The sequence below is a fragment of the Salmo salar genome, chromosome 04 (genome assembly GCF_965601325.2).
Source record: "Salmo salar chromosome 04, fSalSal1, whole genome shotgun sequence".
In the NCBI taxonomy this organism is placed as follows: Eukaryota; Metazoa; Chordata; class Actinopteri; order Salmoniformes; family Salmonidae; genus Salmo; species Salmo salar.
In genome coordinates, this window is record NC_138294.1 from 46070391 (window position 1) to 46092030 (window position 21640).

A 21640-nucleotide genomic window follows, 5' to 3' on the forward strand; every position below is an offset into this window, starting at 1 on the left:
TGAAGACAGCGCTCGGGGAACTGTGTGAGACTTTTGATGCAGTTGAAGCTCTGGGGGATTTTATTCCATCTGGGGTCTGGTTTGCTCTGAACTGGTCTGGGAAAATATAAAGTTGGTAAATAATGAATTATGCACCAGGTTTATAAGGCTCTTACTTTGTGTAAAAGCACAGAGAGCTAACGTTTAATTACAGGTATGAATGTCTTTGTATAATATTAGTTATCCAATGGTTGTCTTTTGCCATCATACAATTTTTACCAAATTCAGTTATTCAATATCAGAATTGACAAAATATTAAATTGTTTCTGACGTTCTTACTGAATTTGAATCCATTCAGATTTATCGGTTTTGTGGGTTGCAATAGCACAGAAATGGGGCTATTATGCAAGCATCAAATATCTACATTTGCCCTTGTTAACTATTGTTTTTCACTGCAAAAAAAAACATTTAGCCCCACTATTCCATTTGTACGTATGGAATTCATGCACAGGTGTCACAGCAGTACATCTAGTCAAATAGGAGCCTGTCCATACAGTATATTAGAGATCTCATCAGTTTGAGGTCTATTTAAGGTCATCTACTCACATTGTCACCCTGTCATTCTTCATTCAACATTTCAGCATGATGCAAACGTTTGCTGATAGCTAGAAATCTAGAATTCATTTAAAAAACATTTTTTATTGTCGAATCTCAAAAAGAAATCATTCAAATAGTGAGCATTAAACGTGAGCACAGTGCCACTCAGTGGTCAGCTTGCTGATCTGCATATCATATCAAATGTATTTCTAGAATCCATGTGAAGTGACATGTTTACATTGACAAGCAAGTCATTATCATTGTCACTGGTTGCACTCCACTCCATCTTAAAACACAGTCGGGCTGGAACGTACCCGCTATGTCTGTTCAGAGCCAGTCTATGCTACAGAGGTTCTCTCTCAAGCCTTTCTAATGGATTCTAAATGCAGATCAAATCCTAAATGAGGTTAGTGACACTGAGAAGACAGTGTTGGTGATCAATGTCAGATGAAATGGCGACGTTGGTGTCTGATAAAGAGAGATTAGACAGCTCTGTAGGGAAAAGGGAAATTCACTACTTGGTTATTTGGTCCGTGTACCTTTGAGTGATTTCAGCTGAATCGCAGTTCATCAGGACACTAATATGCCTTAATTTTAAGTCCAGTCCACTCACCTACAGGACTTATACTAAAATGCAAGTGGGTTCTCAGCCTATACCCGCTTAATGCATACTGAAAATATGACTCCCATAATCCATCTGTACTGCATCATCACCAATGTGGGATAGTTGGGCTGGAGGAGCGATGTGTCCATGGTGTGAGGTCACTGTAAAGGACGGGGGTCAGGGTCCGTCGGACCAGTCGTTCTCTTCCAGTTCGGAGTCGTCCTCCGAGTCGCTGTACTCCACTGCGATGCGACGGGACAGGATGGTGGCCACGTCGTTCCCCACAGGCTCCCACTTGGCCTGCTGCTCCTGCTGCTCCTGCACCTTCTTCAGCTGGATACCTGAGGAACACAAACCCACACAGACACATTCACACACAGTCTAAACTCTGTTGTACTGTATAAAACAACTCTGCCATCTCCAGAAGAAGAGTAAATGTCTGAGTGCAGCAAAACTCACCCATGCGAATAGCTGACAGAAGGTCACTTCGAGGCTGGGTGTCCTGTCTCTTCCCGTCACCGAGTCCTGCCAGTTGGGGAGGGGCAGGGGGTACTGGTGGTGGAGGGGGACCTGGGGGAGGTGGAATCATACGAGGTCCTGGGGGAGGTAGGGGTGGGGGACCATAGCCTGTGGCCCCTGGCCTAGGTCCAGTAAGGGGAGTGGGGGATACCAAGGGAGAGCCAAAGGCTGTCTGTGCGGATGGGATAAGAGGGGCTGGAGGAGGGGGTGGTGGTCCGGAACTGGCATAGTACTCCATTATACTGAGAGAGAGAAAGTCAGAGAGAAGGTTTTCAGTTTCTGAATGCAGAATTTGAGCTAACACATTGGTATTTACAAAATCAGAGAGTTACTAATCTACATTCCAGATTTCTTGTACTGAGAGTTATTACAATAACAGTACCTGTAGTCCGCAGGTGGAAGCGTCATAGTGCCATTTATTCTCTCAGCGGAGCGATGCCGAGGTGGGGAGTGGTGTGTGCGGTTGAGAGTCCCTTCTCTGTAACTGACTCCGATGCTGTAGTACTCATGCTCTACAGACTCATGAATGTCTGCAGGCGGGTAGGGGTGAGCCAGGGCATGGTTGGATGCAGAATGTGGAAGGCCTGGAGCAGTTGGGTAGTCTGGCAGGTCATGACCATATCTAAACAACAAAAAGTCATTGTGATTAACTCTTTACACTAACACGACAAGTTAATATGCCATCTGCAAAACAAATGTTGAAGGAAGCTGATTCAGACGACAATGGTCCTGGTCACTGACCTGCTCTCTGGGGAGAGGGAGCCCTCAGACGACGCCCCACGGTGGAGAGAGTGAGGGTGGCGGTGGTCTGGGCGGAGCTCTTTGTCAAATGCCATCATGTTCCACTCCTGACGGCGGTTTCTGGCTTTACGAACCTTCTTCACCTCGCGCTGAAGTGTGCCGTCAACACATCGCTTCTGCTCCTGAGAGAGAGGAAACGAGAGAGAGGAAACAAGAGAGAGAGGAAAGAGAGAGAGGAGAGAGAGGAGAGAGAGGAAAAGGAGGAGGAAACAGAGAGGGGGGGCGAGAGAGAGGAAGAGAGGTCATTTTGCTGATACTGTAGGTGTGGTATACAATACAGGATATTGTATACACAAGTTGCTCCAAAGAAATGAGTTGTTATTAAGAAGCAAAACATTAAAAGGCTCTCACGCGTTGTCTTCTTCTCTCCTTCCTCTTGTCCTCTGTGTCCTGCAGCATCTTCTCCTTCCACAGGTCAAAGAAGTAGGAAGGGTCCGTGTAGAACTTCATCCCATCGGTGTGGTCATCTCTGTGTCAAAAGAGAGACTAGTTAGCCATTGGTCACAACTGGAGATTAATGCTCGTCTGGTGGTTGTATCTGTACCTGTAAGCAGAGAGGATGCTGAGAGAAGGAGGCTTGTCACTGGTGTTGTACATGTCCTCCACAGGGTTGGATGTGCTGCTCTTGGACACCACCTGCTGGTCCTGGACTGTAGAGCTTTTAAACGCCTTGCGCATGTTGATGTCCTGCAGAGAGACTGGAAAGCATTACAGTGAATGTGAGATTGATAGGAAGATGAACAGGAATAAGAAGATGCTGAGATAGAAAATAATAAGTAGATTATGGGTCATGCAGAACCAAAGACGAGCAGCAGAACTAATGACTTAGTTGCCTTTCAACATTAGAGAGAATTTTGTTATCCCTTCTTATTCCCTGACCCCAACTGACCCTCCTCCACAGCGGAATCCAGCTGGGTGACCTTGACAGCCAAGCGGTCGATGCGCTCTTGGAGACCGTTGGCACGCACATAAAATGTGTTAGCCTCACTAAAAAGCTCTCCGAAGACATCCTCTGCATGTTTACCTGAGTTATGAAGAAAGAGAGGAGCCAAGGACAAATTCACTTTTTTTAAAACCAAATCTCTATTTGACACTATTCATACACTATTTTTACAATTTCACTTGGTTTTGAGAAACTTGCCCCACCAGCAGTAGACTTCCTCATTGCTATTTCTGCAGTATGTGGGCTACGGATAAACATTAACAAAGGCTCCAAAAACACTCAAATTACGTCCTTTTACAAATTGAATAGCTCTCAGTATAGTGATGCAAGTCTTTAGATGTTGTACACATGAAAATGTGTAATTTGGAACTATATCCGCAACATTGGATTGCATTTTGTTGGACTCCAGTGATACTTTTCCATGTGCAACCATGCGTACCGCAGTTTCGCGGGGCCCGCAAGGTCTATTTACCGTAATTTCCAGACTATTAAGAGCACCTGAATATAAGCTGCACCCACTGAATTTTTATTTTATTTTATTTTGAACATAAATAAGCCGCACATGTCTATAAGCCGCAGGTGCCTACCGGTACATTGAAACAAATTAACTTTACACAGGCTTTAACGAAACACGGCTTGTAACAAAACATTTAAAATTAGCAGTAAGCTTTAGTTGTCTTTTTGCACTGAGTCAATTCCTCACGCTGCTGTTTCCAACATCTTATCATCGACTCATTAAGACCAAGCTCCTGTGCAGCAGCTCTATTTCCTTTTCCAACAGCCAGGTCAATCGCCTTCAACTTGAAAGCTGCATCATATGCATTTCTCCGTGTCTTTGCCATGATGAGGGTGACAAAATGACTACCATAATCAGAATGATGGGAAGTTTGAGAGCGCTCGATTTAATCTAAACAGTAAACAAAAAAGTTGTTTGCCCTTAACCCGTTTGGCAATTTCATTGGTCTAATGAAAGCTTCATGCCGGCAAAAAACTGAGCACGTCACAGAATGTGTTTTTTTGGAGAAAAAAAAATTGAAAGCCGGAAAAATGCATATATTAGCTGCGTCATTGTTTAAGCCGCGGGGTTCAAAGCATGGGAAAAAAGTTGCGTCTTATAGTCCGGAATTTACGGTATATATTTTTTGTAGGATTATTTATTAACATTTGGTCATGTGGCAAAAATTGCTGTTTTATAGCTAATCTCGTGCTATTTTACAAAGTTTGCAATCAAAATAGTGCAGTTTTAAAGCTAATTTCCTGTAGTAGTAATAATCTTTTTCTTTTTTTTTAAATCATGTCTTATGACGTGTTCATATGCTATATGGGGGGCCCAACCTCCGGGTTTTTAGATTGGGCAGTGGTGTAAGTATTACTTTAGTTGTATCTGTACTTCAGTATTTATATTTTTTACAACTTTTACTTCACTACATTCCTATAGAAATAATGTACTTTTTACTCCATACATTTTCCCTGACACCCTACTCGTTACATTTTGAATGCTTAGCAGGACAGGGAAACTGTCAAATTCACACACTTATCAATAGAACGTCCCTGGTCATCCCCCCTACTGCTTCTGATCTGGTGGACTCACTAAACACAAATGTTTCATTTGTAAATGAGGTCTGAGTGTTGGAGTGTGCCCATGGCTATCCATAAATAAATACAAAACAAGACAATTGTGCTGTCTGGTTTGCTATATTTGAAACGACTTATACTTTTGATACGGCAGTATATTTAATAACATAATACTTTTAGTATTTTACTGGGTGACTTTTAACATGTTCTGTTAAAGGTATCTTTACTTTTACTCAAGTATGACAATTGGGTACTTTTTCCACCACTGAGGGTGGTTTCTCAAAACCAAGGGAAATCACAAAAAAAGTGTCTGAACACTTTGATAAGATGCAATTTACATTTAAATTTTTTTTGAGATTTGGTAAAAACATTTGAACATGTCCTTTAATACAGACATTCACCTGTGTCCAACTGCTCAGACAAAGTCATTGGAGAAGTACATGTCATAGTACACAGAAAAGAGCAAAGAGATTTGTTGAGGTCAAGTTGAACAGACAGGAGTAATTTAGTGATGGAGATTTGCACGTGTCTGATGGGCCTGGAAACCAACCAAATGATTGAGATTTGCACGTCAAACAACACTGAGTGAAGAGCATGTGATTGTGAAATCTGTCTCCATACTCTCTTTCTCTACCTCCGTCCCACCCTCCCTCACTCTCTCCTTTATCTGTTTCTGTGACACTAAGCTCTACATTAAGCTCTAATCTCCAGTGACTTCATAAAGCCCTACCCCACACAAACAAACACACACAAACAGCATGCAGACACACACACTGTAATGTGGGTATATATAGGACAGATGTCTGGTAAATTCTCCTACTCTAATTCTCTCTCTCCCTCCCCACACTCAAACACGCATGCATGCACACACACACACATCTGTCAATATCAAATGTATTTTACCAAATAGAATTGAATCAATAAAAACACTTAAATGTACTGACTTAATGTATCTGCCTAAGCTGATCACTTTTCCAGTGTAACACTGATGGACGAGGCTGTATTGGTCCCTATTCTCGAGTATGCTGGCATAAGGCTGGTTAAGTGATACGTGACTGCTTAATGCATATGACGAGGGGTTGTGACTGTGTGGAAGGTATGTCTTACTTAGACTGCTGAGCTGGCGTATGATGGCAGAGAGGCTGTTGTTGGTGACACACTCCAGCTCACTGCCAATCCCCTCGGGCAGCCCCCCTCGACAGAGGTGTCGGGGCTCTATGTTCCTCTTGACCAGGGGCATGACCTCCCCTCACACCGCGCCACACACCACCTGCTGGGACACACAGCCGCTGACAATGACAGCCACGTTCCGCACAGCCAGACACAAACAATCAATTCAGACCAGATTAAATCACGAGGCAGAGACAATCGACCCAAACCTCTCCGGATTACATTACTAACCAAATCCCACTCGTCTTACATAACGCCATCAGGACACGTACAGGTTTCATCAGGCCACAAACTACTCTTTACTTCACCCCACTGGCCTTTCATTTCATTCATGGGAAATTCATTAGAGGCAGTTCATTGTGTTACTCAACACCCCTTCAATCAAGACTTGTTTCCAGACCTATAACGGCATGAAAAGAGTTACAGATAGCATTCCATCACAAGAGAGTCCCACTAAGTGACTATAGGCTCAAACTATGCTTATGGTAAACAACCAGGAATCAAACCCCATTTCTGGGCATTTCAAGATTGTGTTGTTCAACTGAGCTAAACCCCAGATGTTACCTCAGGGAGACACAGGTTTTAGCATTCAGTCAAGCATACTCATGCAACTGTTTAATAATTATGCTATTATAAATTATGATTTGGCTTATCTACGGGAAGGATATATGAGTTAAGTCTTATTTGACATAAGGACTATGCTAAATTTGAAAGTTAGGTGCCTTTCTGCAAATATTATGAATGGTGACACATGCCATACAAGACTGGGAGGAAGTTTAGCTATGTTAAAATCCCTAAACAATAGAACAAACAGAATGACATCGATTATCATGGCAAGCTTGATCACACATTTATTAACAAACCTTAAAAGGCAATGCATCTAACAGACTTGAGCGATAGATTTCGCACGCAATTGCAAGCAAGCATAGCAAGGTTGTCCCAACCAAAAGCTCTGTGGTGATTAGGAGAGACAATAAGTCTCAACTGTGCGAACAGTGAGAGCATTATTGATAGGCCTACTTCGTCTCAAACCACTTTAGAGCGATGCCATATCTTGATACATAGTAATAATGAAGTGCCTGCAACTCCAGGTGGACCGGTTTATTATCAAAGAGCGGTGGTCTGTGACCCGTGACTGAGGGTTTTTAAATAGCATCATCCTAATTGTAGTATATATAATAGACTTAAAAAGACATAACAAGGGAGGGAAGACATGGGGATATGATTAACAACATGATAAAGACGGAACGCTCACCAAAAGTGTCCTTTTAGGAGTATTCAGCAGCGGTCCACCGGTCGAGGTCCCATCCTGTCCCCTCATCTCACCAGAGCCGGATTCTTTCTGTGAGGAGCAATCTCCTGCACAAATCAGCATCCAGGCTCGGAGATTTAATTAGTAGATTTATTTGTGTAGTCCAATCAGGTTCGCCAAAAACATCCATCATGACAACCATTGGCAGTTTGACAGCACGACGAGTGAGTTATCGGGATGATGACGAAAACACAAGCCTACATTATTAAATCAATTGCATTATTAGGCGTATGCGTCTTTGGTTTAGCCCAGTTATTCTTATTATAAACGCTGAAGAATGTGTCTGAATATATTACCACTTTCGGGCCCGTCAATTAATAGTTTCAGAAGAGAATGGATGCAGCCAGGGGGTGACCGCTCATGACCCCCCCGGCCCACGGCGGGAATCGAAGCCCCACGACGGTCACACCCCATTGTCAGACGACCTATTGTCTCACTCGTAGGCCTATGAATTCGTTTTTTGGTACATTCAAGGTTTTTTTTGGTCTGGCAGCTCTCCAAATAGTTCATCTCAAATTGTCACGATTAGTGAGCTTTGTGATTTAGTTGTAATAATTATTGATTATGGAATTTTACAGTTGAATAACACATTGTTATAAGATTGATTTTGCAATGTTTCAGACCGCATGATCAGCGTTCTAGTTATGGAAACTACTCTTAAACTCTTATTCTTCTACCAAATTGATATAACCAGTGCAATTCCATATTGCACACAGGTGAGTAATTACCTACGGATGCCTTTCTCCATTTGGTTTCTCTCCTCTTCAGTCCAGCTGGATACTGTCTCTCAGGAGAACCACATGAGTGGGTTCCAGCCAGGTACCACCTTGTGGTTTGTTTGGGCATAAGCACCACCCTTTCAGATTAGCCCATCCTGACAGATGGCACATGAACCATGGAAGTGGGATGAAGGTCTGGGGGCTTAAAGGCACAGTGATTCTTGCTGCTGTGGCTTTAATGGAGGTCTGTAGATCACTGTACGAAAGACATCATCGGTGCGCTAATGCATGTTCTGATGGCAGGGAGGGGCCTCAATATGAACTCAATGGCATAATGGGTTCGCTTTTTGAAGGCAGAGTAACATATTGGGGCTTCTGTGATTCAAACAGAGCCCTAATCTTTGGCCAGCTCAACCTTATTAACCCTAATACAGTATTTACCCTCAATGACAATGCCACTGTTGACCTCAATGTTTTCACACATCACTATCACTGCACCCATTTACACCCCCAGCCACTAATACCTCTATTATCCATGACACTGAGCCCCCAGACACTATCGCATTTATCTCTTTGTTTTTCCCCTGGGATGATTATAGCTAGGTCTGCTATACCACCACATTACCTCCACAATTATCCTAGGGTTCCCTGATTCATTACCAATTCCATGTAGTTTCATATGGGCATGTGGGGGATGGGGCTACTAGTTGTATGTGACTTGTAGCTTGTTTCCAACTGCGTTTTCTATGTTCTGTGTTTGTCATTTGTGAGCTGTGCAAAGATTTTCCTATTGTAGGATAATAAATGTGATTCTGATTGATTAGGCCTATAACGGTCTCCCTAATAAGATAGGCTAGGCTAATGCTGAAGATGCATGCTTCAGATGGACACATGGAAGTATGGAATTAAGTCTAAAAATGGGAGGTAAAAAAACCCTGCATAAATAATGTTTTAACTTCAATTGTAAAAGCCGCAGTTGGTAAAAGACGTCTAGCTAGACACGCAAACATTCAGCACCATGGACATTCAACCCCCAGAGTGAATTCTATTCATGTATAGAGATCACAGTGAAGAATGTTTCAGATAAAGAGTGGTAAATGAGGGAGTCATGATATCATGTGATGGGGTTATGTACAGAGTTTACCAGCTGCATCAGAAATACTTAACAGTAATATAACTCTATTATGGACAAAACATCCGAAATAGGTCAGCAATTTATTGTGCTGTTTTTTTTAATTAGCACATATACAGCATGTTTACAAATAAATATCATACATTTTAAGTCAAAATAAAAAGTGAAAGCTTGAATTATTGGTCATTGACCAATTGCAATTATTTTCCTCAATATTTGTATTAATCTGGCTGACTCAGATTTACTTTCCATTTTCTAGGCTTATTAATATTTTCATATTTGAATACCCAAATACTGTCTGCACTGGAGTCTGTAAAAGTCAAAGCCACAAATTATATGATCACTTCAGTGTGTCTGGGTTTAGTACTGGTATAGCCAGATGGGGGGCAGGGAGATGATAGAAGACGGCTTTCCTCTTGTGAGGTATACAGAGTAGGCATTTGAGCCATATAAGGATGCATTATGGAATGGTGAAGCATGGAGGGGTGAACCAGGGTAGAAAACACCATGGAGGGGTGCATGGTAGAAGGTTGAGCCATGGAGGGTTGTAGGCTGGTGGGAGTTTCCTGTCTCTGTAAGGTTTGGTGGACACATGAGGGTCCAGTTGGACAGGCTTGGCTGGCATTGGGAGGGTAGAGAGATGAAGAGGAACCACAGGACTTCCCTGTACTCACAGTCATGGGTACAGCCTCCTGCTGCTGCTCTCCACTCCCACCCTGGGGCCCAGCAGCACCTTCTGGGCTTTGGGAGATCTCCTGTTTACGACTCAGACAGACACCCATGGCCACCATGGAGCCCAGAAAGATAAAGGCCAGAAACAAAGAGCCCACAATCACAAAGGGAACATAGACAGGTACTACAGAGTGAAAAGAAAACACAAACATTAAGAGGGCAGGGGGCAGGAGAGAAGTGGAAGGGAAGATAGAGTGAAAAGGAAAGACATTTTAAGGATTATCTTCCTGTGTACATATTTTGGAGTTGTATAGACTATGCACATTCATGTGACTCCCCTGCTCTTCAGTTCTCGCAAGGCCAGGGATGTGTCCATATTCAAATTTGCTCAAGAGTAGAACATTCTAATAGGGTAAGTCAGTAAACTGTGAAAAACATGCAACACTAAAAACAAACAGTTCATTGAAAAGCTCCTTGGCAGCAGATCAAATCTTAACATGATTCTCGGGATGTGCAGGGGTAGGCTAACTGCACGTTGAAGTTGAATAAATGCTTGGACACGAGGCCACACTTCAAGGCAATTTAGTGGGTTGGATGGGTTCAAGCACACGCTGCATTAGGCTTTCTCATTCACCAATACAATTTAGGCTACAAGGAATCTCACGGTGTGTGTTATCAAGGAATACCCACTGGGCACAGACGTCAATTCAACGTCTATTCCGCGTTGGTTCGAGGACACAACGTTGATTCAACCCGTGTGTGACCAGCGAGGAGGACATGCCTAAAAAGCCTATATATATATTAGGCCTTTGTGAAAAATAACCATGCAAGGATCAACATCGAAGTATTTGGTTCTATTTCAGTAGCCTAGGCTACAACTTACCTGTGCTTTTGGCAACTGTCTTGTCATCAGAAGTGCCATGCTGTTCAACTTGCTCGTGGTTGTTGCATTTTCCCTGATCCAGTCTTGCTCCCATGAGTGCGCAACAGTAGCGCAGCCCACAAGCTCCGCAGCAGATCACCGCTTCTTTTTGATCGTTGCGCTCGGGACAGTAGAAACCCTCTCGCCAGGTAGATTGCGCGTCCTTCCAACCATGGCAATATTCACCATTCGTCCTCTGGTGCGTCATGCCCACTTGGAGAATCAGACTGATGAAAGTCCCAACAGCAAAACGCACGGTCCTCATTCCAACTGGAGATATGAATCCTGTGTCCGTATTTGTTGTTATTACAAAATACATTCTAAAAGAAAATAAATGACTATAAGGCTCAATCGATCACCTTTTCTGCGATAGGATAGGATCACTGTCACAGGACCTGTGACAAGGCTATTTAAAATGATCAAAATGTATGAGCGCAGTGCTTGCTCCCAATTCAAAAGGGCAAGTAGACATGTCCAGAATAGGCTAATAAAAATAATCATACAGGGAAGGTATGTAAAATGAACTCAGACTTACCTTTGGATTCACGCCGTGTGATGCATCATAACATGAGTGCGTTCTGCTCTGTTGGATCTGTTCTCTCCATAATTTGTGTCATGGGACACAGTAATTTTAGACCACTAATGGAAATCCTTATAGATGCTAGCATACTACAGAGCACACACGACTATAGGCTATTTGATCAGCAAAATGCATATCTATCATAGCTAGGCCCATTGAATCTTACCATTTTTGCTGGGCACTTCATTAGGCTAATAGGTCTCCAAAGTGTATTTTTCCAATGTTGGCCTATCACAGTAAAAATAGGCTTAGTGATTGTATATCAATAAGGCTATGCCAACAGCATATCCCCCAGGGTTGGTCCTGGTTGGTCCCTGGATGGGAAACCAGGTGTTGCTGGAAGTGGTGTTCGAGGGCCAGTAGGAGGCACCCTTTCCTCTGGTCTAAAAAAAATTAAATATCCCAGGGCCAGTGTTGCCAACTTAGCGACTTTGTGCTATATTTAGCAAGTATTCAGACCCCTCTAGGACACATTTTCAAAAAAGCGACTCGCAACAAATCTAGCGACTTTTTCTTATGTTATTGGAGACTGACGGAAAGCACTTATCGTTCTTACTCTTCTCAATGAGCAGCGGGTGCTGCCATGGGCCCTACCTGTCCCAAAGCACTCACAGTCCTCACGCAGCAGTCCCTCCCAGCTGCAGTCAGCGCAGGAGATGTTCACCCCTCCATGTCCAGACTGCAAATTAATCCTGCATGCGGGAAGCCGCCGCTGGCTGATCCTGCCCTGAATGTAAGCCATGTAAATGAAAAAAAAAAAAACGTTAAAAAAAACGAACTAAAAAAACGAAGTAACCCCACCAGAGTGTCTCTTTTGGGTCACTTTAGCCGGTCCCAATTCCAGATAAAGGAGGAGAGTTGGAATTGAAACATAAAAAAAACAAGAATAGACAGAAGAAAGTTCATTTGTAGTTCTAAACATATTTAGGGTGTTTTTTACTCACTTTTTGTCTCTCCCATGACATTATTCATCTCTCCTACAGCGTCCATCACAATTACATGCACTTGGCCAATTATGCAAATTAGGTGATGGCGTCATTAAGCGACTTTTAGGACAGCCAATAGCTACTTTCCTTACTGAAGAGTTGGCAACACTCCCCAGGGCAGTGATTAGGAGCATTTATCGTAAGAGTAGGGGTGTTAACCCCGGTGTCCTGGCCTTCATACCATCATGGCTATCTAATAATTTATAATTGGCTCATTCATCCCCCTCCACTACCCTGTAACTATTCCCCAGGTTGTTGCTGTAAATGAGAATGTGTTCTCAGTTCATTTACCGGGTATAAAAATAGAGTATATAATTTGACTAAGCTGCTATGCAAATAAATAGTTTGACTCTGACTGTATCCTTGTAAACTATGTCATTGAGGAAATAACCTCAAGGATATTAGAACACAGCCACAGCCGCGTTCGAGCTAAAGGAATGAAACTGTGGCGCTGTTACGCCATTTTGACTCCCATAGACCGTCTTTCCTAATGCAAAACAGGGCTTTGAGCCAAAATGGTAATTGTTTCCCAATATAGTCTTGTGTTGGTCAGCTGATCACGGCTCATCCCCTTCGGAAATACATTTTCTTAAGGGCCCTGGAATATTGCATAGTAAGAGAAGGTAATCAAACCGAATCGTATTATTCGAATTTAGTTTGCTAACATGAATGTCAATTCATTGCAACTGGCTAGTAAATGATGATAGACCACGCAGATTAGCTAACCTTTGCTAGCTAGATAACGTTAGCTGTTACCGTTCTGTTCTGTCAGTGTCATCTGACTGACTCTACGACTAGGTTAGCTAGCTAGTAACTAACGTTATATGGGTTGCTTGTTTGTGATAAACAACAAACTGTCTTTCGTACTTTATTGACTTTGTAATATGGTATGTAGAGGCTAGTTAACTAGCTTCCTGAATCCTAGCTGGTTTGTTTCCTGCTTTTGCGAAGCAGATGGTAGAAAAGCTCTCGGTCAGGTATTAGGACCTGAGCAAGCTAGTTTACCTACGTACATGTCTCTACCAATGAATGAAATGTGTGTTCATGATGAATTATTTTAAATCCATTAAGTAATTTGATTGATTGAAACAGTTAAGTAACTATAGCTAAGTGTCATGCCCCATCATTATAGTGAAGTGTCACATGATTGATCTCTCTGATTTTCCTCTTTACACTTTGCAGATGGACACTTTCAAGCTTCCTAAAATCCGTGATGAGGAGAGGGAAAGCGAGTTTGGATATGTACATGGAGTTTCTGGTCCAGGTTTGTTGAAACAAGACTTTTACTATGGTTACTCCATGGATATCAGTCTGAAAGAATTGCCCGTAAAAAAGACGTGATAGTCTCTACAAGCCAGAATGTTGAATACAATGATTTTTAAGCTTACTTTACCGGTTGTCCATGCTGTTGGTCCTTTTTGTGGTAGGAAGTGGAGATGGTTAAACAACACTTTCCCGTGGTTACCCTGACATTTTGCGGCGCCGGAATGTTCTGTTGCTTGTATTTTCCATCTCCCGACGCATTTCACGCGATGCACAATATGTAAACAGTAACTGACCGTTGTCTACCGAAACGCGTTCCCTCGTAATTTGCCGGCTGATTGCGTGGGACAACGTTTGGTCTGTGCTTCGGCTAAACTCGGCCATTGTTTACATATTGTACAAGTCGCGTGTGAATTGCGTCGGCATTGAAAATACAAACCGACATAAACACCAGTGTATTTAAAGCCGGGTTAATAACACCAGTCTGGATATTTTGTATCAGATTATCTCCTACATAAGGACAAAATCAGCTGACAACAGGTAAAGTACATTCAAATTAAGTTTATTCAACAGTCTGACTTGTGATGGGACTGTTCACAAAAGTGAGCCTACATGTTAGAGATGAGAAAGGAGTCTTCCACTCTCGGATTAGTAGAGGCTAGGTCCAGGTCAGTGTCTGAATTTCCAATCAAGGATCTCAGGCAAATGCCTAACCTAAACTTTACTTCAGTGGGCTAACAAAGTTTTCAGCACACGACCCCCCCCCCCCCCCTTCCCCCCAGTCAATTAGGCCTGCACTGTTCCAATATGGCAAAAAATATGATCTATTTAGACTTGATCATGTAGCCAAACTCAGTGCTACTTGCAAATAACATGTTTTCTGTCATCTGTTCTTTGTCTAACCTGTTTAACCAACAGTGGTGACAGCCACCGCCATGGCAGGAGCGGCCATGTACGAGCTTGTGCGTGTGGGCCACAGTGAGCTGGTGGGAGAGATCATCAGGCTGGAGGGAGACATGGCCACCATTCAGGTCTACGAGGAGACCTGTATCCTTTTCAGTCATACCTGCTCTACTGCTAAACATAGTTATACCCACCTTCACTTAATGTTGATGGCTCACTTACTCCTGTGTACTTCTATTCTGATGTGTTCTAGCCTTTCCTCTTATCAGGCATATAGGCTATATGGTTAGGTTTCCTGAATGTACGCCGCAGCTGGTGTGTCTGTCGGAGACCCTGTCCTGCGGACAGGAAAGCCCCTGTCTGTAGAGTTGGGGCCGGGAATCATGGGGTCCATCTTTGATGGTATCCAGCGTCCCCTCAAAGACATCAATGACCTCACTCAAAGCATTTATATCCCTAGAGGAGTCAACATTGGGGCCCTCAACCGTGACCTCAAGTGGGAGTTTACACCTGGCCAGAGTCTTCGAGTAAGAAAACAATGTATTTTCATTGTGAGTGTGTGTAAGGTGTGTCCTCACTGAATTATGATCCATCTCCTAAATCTACATATTATGTCCTCTTCCTCCCCCTGTCCATCTCTACCTCAGACCGGCAGTCACATAACAGGTGGGGATATCTATGGCACAGTGTTTGAGAACTCCCTGATCAAGCACAAGTTGATGCTCCCACCCCGGAGCAGAGGCACTGTCACCTACGTGGCCCCACCTGGAAACTATGATGTCAATGTGAGTCACCCTCCGCCTACGGAATAATGCTAAATGGATGTGAATGGCATAATTCCATTCTCTTGTCTCTGTTTTGGTCAATCGTGTTTGTGTATCGGCAGGATGTGGTGCTGGAACTGGAGTTTGAGGGTTTGAAGGAGAAGTTTACCATGATCCAGGTCTGGCCAGTGCGACAGATTCGCCCGGTCACAGAGAAGCTGCCTGCCAATCACCCCCTGCTTACTGGCCAGAGAGTGTTGGATGCCCTCTTCCCGTGAGTTATACCTATCTCTACTTTATTTTCCTTTTTTTCTACTCACTTTTCCTTTTTTTCTACTCACAATCCTTTCCTCCTGACACTTCCTTGGAGTGAACCCTCTAACAAGCCATCTGCTTCTGGCTCTGTGCTTGTTCTCACAGGTGTGTCCAGGGAGGCACCACGGCTATCCCAGGGGCCTTTGGTTGTGGCAAGACTGTGATCTCACAGTCCCTGTCCAAGTATTCCAACAGTGATGTCATCATCTATGTGGGCTGCGGAGAGCGTGGAAATGAGATGTCTGAAGTGCTGAGAGATTTCCCTGAGGTTAGTGGCCGTACGCGTGTCAAATTGTAATAATTGACAACGTGGTTCATGAGATTACAGGGAATTTCACTACTAGGGTGTCTGGTATAGCCGATCACCAGTTTTTGATGTGTCCTCAGTCTGATTAGTGGTGTTCCTCCCTGCTCCATAGCTTACAATGGAAGTGGATGGAAAGGTGGAAAGTATCATGAAGAGAACAGCGCTAGTGGCCAACACTTCCAACATGCCTGTCGCTGCTAGAGAGGCCTCCATTTACACAGGTACCAGGCAATCACATTACAACACTGAATGAAAATATACACGCAACATGCAAGAATTTCAAAGATTTTACTGAGTTACAGTTCATGTAAGGAAATCAGTCAATTGAAATAAATTCATTAGGACCTAATCTATGGATTTCACATGACTGGGAATACAGATATGCATCTTTTGGTCATATATATATATATGTGTGTAGGGACGTGGGTGTAGGGACGTGGATCAGAAAACCAGTCAGTATCTGGTGTGACCACCATTTGCTTCATGCAGCGCGACATCTCCTTCACATAGAGTTGATCAAGCTGTTGATTGTGGCCTGAGGAATGTTGTCCCACTCCTCTTCAATGGCTGTGCGAAGTTTCTGGATATTGGCATGAACTAGAACACGCTGTCTTACACGTCGATCCAGAGTATCCCAAACATCCTCAATGGGTGACATGTCTGGTGAGTATGCAGGCCATGGAAGAAGCAGGACATTTTCAGCTTCCAGGAATTGTGTACAGATCTTTGCGACATGGGGCTGAGGTGAAACATGAGGTGATGGCGGTGGATGAATGGCACGACAATGGGCCTCAGGATCACGTCACGGTATCTGTGTTATAAAATTGCCATCGATAAAGTGCAATTGTGTTGTCTGTAGCTTATGCCTGCCCATACCATAACCCCACCGCCACCACAGGGCACTCTGTTCACAACGTTGACATCAGCAAACCGCTCGCCCACACAACGCCATACACGCTGTCCGTAATCTTCCTGGTACAGTTGAAACCGGGATTTATCCGTGAAGAGCACACTCCTCCAGCGTGCCACTGGCCATCGAAGATGAGCATTTGCGCACTGAAGTCAGGTCAAGACCCTGATGAGGACGACGAGCATGCAGATGAGCTTCCCTGAGACCGTTTCTGACAGTTTATGCAGAAATTCTTCGGTTGTGCAAACCCACAGTTACATCAGCTGTCCGGGTGGCTGGTCTAAGACCATCCCGCAGGGGGAAAAGCCTGATTCGGAGGTCACGGGGCTGGCGTGGTTATATGTGGTCTGCAGTTATGAGGCCGGTTGGACGTACTGCCAAATTCTCTAAAACGACGTTGGAGGCGGCTTATGGTTGAAAAATTAACATTCAATTCTCTGGCAACACCTCTGGTGGACTTTCCTGCAGTCAGCATGCCAATTGCACGCTCCCTCAACTTGAGACATCTGTGGCATTGTGTTTGGTAACGAAACTGCACATTTTAGTGGCCTTTTATTGTCCCCAGCACGAGGTGCACTTGTGTAATGATCATGCTGTTTAGTCAGCTTCTTGATATGCCACACCTGTCGGGTGAATGGATTATATTGGCAAAGGAGAAATGCTCACTAACAGGGATGTAAAACATTTGCACGAAATTAGCTTTTTGTGATTTTATTTCCGCTCATGAAACATGGGACCAACACTTGTTGCATTTATATTTTTGTTCAGTATAGCTGGAGTTTACAGTTGTAAATCATTTTTGATGGTAGTTGTGAATCCTTTGTTCTAGACGGTTGGGGGATGAGTCACCACTCACTCATAACCTTGTATTATCTCTGATTCTGTGCTTTTGATTCGTACTTGTGTGTGCCACTGCAGGAATCACTCTGTCCGAGTACTTCAGAGACATGGGCTACAACGTCAGTATGATGGCCGACTCCACCTCCCGATGGGCAGAGGCTCTCAGGGAGATCTCAGGACGATTAGCTGAGATGCCTGCTGGTGAGTACACTGAGCCAATAGCAATGGAGGATGGTTGTCTCTAAACCTATCACAGCAACATGCCTGCCATTTTGAGCCAGTCAGAGCTCTGTGTGCTGTTTGTCCATAGACAGTGGGTACCCTGCCTACCTGGGAGCCAGACTGGCCTCCTTCTATGAGCGTGCTGGCAGGGTGAAGTGCCTGGGCAACCCAGAGAGAGAGGGCAGCGTCAGCATTGTTGGAGCGTGAGTACTACATCATTCTACCAGCTGGGGGAACCTCTATCACCCTCTCTCCTGACTCTAAGAGTCAGACGAGTTCTGACCTGTACCAGTCCTGCAACACCTGATACCTGGACCATGTAGTGTAATCCTCATTGGAATGTACAGTATGATACAGTGATGGCAGACTGTAGTGTCTGAATAACTTGGCCTTGTTATTTTCCCCTAGTGTGTCTCCCCCTGGTGGTGACTTCTCGGATCCTGTTACTTCAGCTACGCTGGGTATTGTACAGGTAATGCCTCAATTGTATATATTAAAATTCGGACAATTTAAACTTGTACCCTTCCTACTCCTCATTCCTGTTTTTATCTCTGTATGACAGGTGTTCTGGGGTCTGGATAAGAAGCTGGCGCAGAGAAAGCATTTCCCCTCAGTGAACTGGCTGATCAGCTACAGCAAGTACACGCGGGCGCTGGACGAGTACTACGACAAGCACTTCCCTGAGTTTGTGCCGCTTCGCACCAAGGCCAAGGAGATCCTGCAGGAGGAGGAGGATCTGGCTGAGATTGTGCAGCTTGTGGGAAAGGTGAGGCAGGGGCCAATGTGAGTAAAGGTTATGGGTCGATTTTCTATATACGGCCTAGGTTGATGGTGAGCCTGTGTATGCACACACTATGCACTCATTTCTGTGCCTCCTGCCATCTCAACAGGCATCTCTCGCTGAGACCGACAAGATCACATTGGAGGTTGCTAAACTACTCAAGGATGACTTCCTGCAGCAGAATGGCTATACTCCATACGACAGGTAAATACACGCACGTCTGTGTGTCATAGACATACTAAATTGACTTAATCGTCAGTTATTATGCGTGTATTGATTCATTGATTGACTTTTTCGCCCCCTTCCTAAAGGTTCTGCCCTTTCTACAAAACGGTGGGCATCCTCTCCAATACGATTGCCTTCTACGATTTGGCGCGACATGCAGTGGAGACCACGGCTCAGAGTGACAACAAGATCACCTGGTCCATGATCCGGGAGCACATGGGAGAGATCCTCTACAGGCTCAGCTCCATGAAGTTCAAGGTACATGCTTGTTCAGCCCCTTGCTTTAACCAACTTCCCCAATCCCTCTACCACCTCTGGTCTTCTTTGTACATCCAATGTTGGACTTTGTCTTTGAGTGTCATTGCACTTCTCTGTGTCTCCTAAACCCAGTGACTCTGTATCTCTGTTGTTTCAGGACCCAGTGAAGGAGGGCGAGGTCAAAATCAAAGCAGACTACGCCCAGCTACTGGAGGACATGCAGAACGCCTTCCGTACCCTGGAGGACTGACCTCTCACCTCCCCTCTGAGCCCCCCCCCAGTCCCTGTGCTGTGCCGTGCAGTATCTCAGTGGCCCCTGTTTTGTGAAACCTTGCTGCAGTGACCGTCACACCTCAGTCATTCCTAAGTGTTCATTCCTCTACATTCCAACACTATGTTCAAGCCCCTCGTTTACAACCCTTGCTCTTTTTATTTCACCATATTGTCTTGTACGAGGCTACTGGAATATTTTCTCCCGAGTGGTACTACGGTCTAAGGCACTGCATCTCAGTGCAAGAGGCGTACACTGCAGTCCCTGTTTCGAATCCAGGCTGAATCATATCCGGCCGTGATTGGGAGTCCCATAGGGCGGCGCACAATTGGCCCAGCGTCGTCCGGGGTAGGCCGTCATTGTAAATAAGAATTTGCTCTTAACTGACTTGCCTAGTTAAATAAAGGTTAATTTAAAAACATTTAAAAAAAAAAAATGTAACTTGAATTCATTGATACCATATCTCACCATTAGTCTATTAACATTACAATATCATCATCCCTGACCACATCGCATGGATGTGCTGCTCCTCTCCCTTCAGCGCCCTTGTCATCCATGATGAGCACACGACTACAGCCGTTATTGCAGGCCAATAATCATTGGGCCCCGATCAGGTGCTACACTTGCACTTAACTACTAGCTGCAACACAGGGCCTCTCAAGTGGAGTCTCACTTTCATCTCCCAGGTGTGACCACCAACAATAGATTAACAAAAATGGGAACGTACACATGGTTAAAGGGACAGTCACCTTGTTTATTTCAGGAGGTTGAGGCCCTCTTCCTCTCCCCGCCTCACAGATGTGATTTTTGCTCTTCCATCTCTCTGTGGGTATATTGATGTTGTTGACGTTTTTGTGTTGTGTGGATGTGTGCGACGGAGACGATGCGTATGTTAAAATCGGTTGTCTCCACAAAGGTATATTTATGTCACATGTATTGTATGGAGTCTAAGGAAAATAAATGAATGGGGAACAATTTGCCTGGTGTTTTATTTCTGGATGGAGAATAAAATTGACTTAAATGTATTGGTGACATGCTTCTAAGATATAATTACAGCTAGCAACCTTGATGTCACCAAGGACAATCATTTCCCAAACCATATTTGTCTTTCTCATATACTTTTATTTATGTTTTTATTCTTTCATAAACATTTCATCTTGCATGAACCCAAAAATGGAAAAGAGTTATGGGCATAGAAGCTCCTTATTCATATTGTTTCTAGTGCAGCCATTTGAACCACTAGAGGCCAGTCAGTCATCATAGCAGCTGTTTCCCCAAAAAAATACATAAATAATTCTATGTTGAAAGAATGCATTGTTTCTTTACGGCGAAGCCAAAATACGTAAATAATTTAAAATAGTTGGAAAACAAGAATAAGTATTTTTGAAATTGTTTCAAAATCAGTTTATATAAATCCTAAACAAACTTGCAATGTAATCCCTTTAGGCATCAGTTTCCCACGGTTTAAAATGTTGTTTTGAAAAGGAACACACAGGACAACATAAATAATTGTCCTGATATGGAGTTCGTCACTCAGAAGGATGAGCTTGACTTTTGATTGGAAGAAATATGCCCAGAAGCAGTCAGGCAGAAACCGTAGCAAGTTAGTAAATCTGTCTTGTACCACTGAGAAGGTGAATTATTTTGATACTTGAACAAACCAGGAAATAAAGGGGAACTGTTTCACCAAACTCAAGACAATGGGGTATATTAGTTATATTGTGGTTGATGCTCATACATGGAGACCATCCACCCAACATGTTCAAATAATGATTGACATATTTTAAATAAAAGCATTATTTAGATGAATTTATTCATACTATTTCATCCTTCCACAATATATAGTCCCAACACAAATCTAGGGTTCTATCGGTTTGGTTGCCAGAGACTTGACCCAGTCGTTCAGTCTTTTTGTTCTGTATCTATAGACGCGACCCAGTCGTTCGTTCTAAATGTTTCATTGCCATACTTGCTGGCAACGTTCTTATCCCTTACTTGCTAGCTAGCCAACTATGGCTAACTTAGTCACGTCAAAAAGCCAGAATAACAGCAAAGTAGCTGCATTTGCAT

The 21640-nt window shown here is 43.7% G+C and overlaps 2 protein-coding genes across 3 annotated transcripts; one reads left to right on the plus strand and one right to left on the minus strand.

Annotated features, from left to right (window-relative positions):
* Nucleotides 1-658: 658 nt before the first annotated feature.
* On the minus strand, nucleotides 659-7644 carry wasf3a (WASP family member 3a). 2 transcript variants are annotated; one of them, XM_014196189.3, is made up of 9 exons: nucleotides 7444-7644; nucleotides 6126-6291; nucleotides 3390-3524; nucleotides 3045-3198; nucleotides 2852-2969; nucleotides 2441-2622; nucleotides 2082-2321; nucleotides 1640-1941; nucleotides 659-1521 (listed from the first exon to the last, which is right to left on the minus strand). In XM_014196189.3, the coding sequence occupies exons 2-9, from the start codon at nucleotides 6256-6258 to the stop codon at nucleotides 1358-1360; spliced, it is 1428 nt and encodes a 475-aa protein (XP_014051664.2). In that variant the 5' UTR covers nucleotides 6259-6291; nucleotides 7444-7644; the 3' UTR covers nucleotides 659-1357. The 2 variants fall into 2 exon arrangements, with proteins under 2 accessions (XP_014051664.2, XP_014051663.2); XM_014196188.3 differs by having other exon boundaries at nucleotides 6126-6288; nucleotides 7444-7643.
* A 5339-nt stretch (nucleotides 7645-12983) lies between these two features.
* LOC106603053 (V-type proton ATPase catalytic subunit A) lies at nucleotides 12984-20545 on the plus strand. The gene is made up of 15 exons (XM_014196191.3): nucleotides 12984-13134; nucleotides 13694-13775; nucleotides 14693-14821; nucleotides 14990-15204; nucleotides 15325-15462; nucleotides 15564-15715; nucleotides 15862-16024; nucleotides 16176-16284; nucleotides 17892-18014; nucleotides 18124-18238; nucleotides 18444-18507; nucleotides 18598-18801; nucleotides 18926-19020; nucleotides 19128-19299; nucleotides 19457-20545. Exons 2-15 carry the CDS (start codon nucleotides 13694-13696, stop codon nucleotides 19547-19549), a joined length of 1854 nt encoding a protein of 617 aa, XP_014051666.1. The 5' UTR covers nucleotides 12984-13134; the 3' UTR covers nucleotides 19550-20545.
* Nucleotides 20546-21640: the final 1095 nt, after the last annotated feature.

Excerpts from the sequence above, each read along its gene's own strand:
- LOC106603053 (XM_014196191.3), top strand. The coding sequence starts at position 13,694 with ATGGACACTTTCAAGCTTCCTAAAATCCGTGATGAGGAGAGGGAAAGC. Across the intron at positions 15,716-15,861 it reads GTGTTGGATGCCCTCTTCCC|GTGTGTCCAGGGAGGCACCA; the intron begins GTGAGTTATACC and ends TTGTTCTCACAG. Across the intron at positions 16,285-17,891 it reads AGAGGCCTCCATTTACACAG|GAATCACTCTGTCCGAGTAC; the intron begins GTACCAGGCAAT and ends GTGCCACTGCAG.
- wasf3a (XM_014196189.3), bottom strand. The coding sequence starts at position 6,258 with ATGCCCCTGGTCAAGAGGAACATAGAGCCCCGACACCTCTGTCGAGGG. Across the intron at positions 3,525-6,125 it reads ACGCCAGCTCAGCAGTCTAA|GTAAACATGCAGAGGATGTC; the intron begins GTAAGACATACC and ends TTCATAACTCAG. Across the intron at positions 3,199-3,389 it reads GGATTCCGCTGTGGAGGAGG|TCTCTCTGCAGGACATCAAC; the intron begins GTCAGTTGGGGT and ends AATGCTTTCCAG.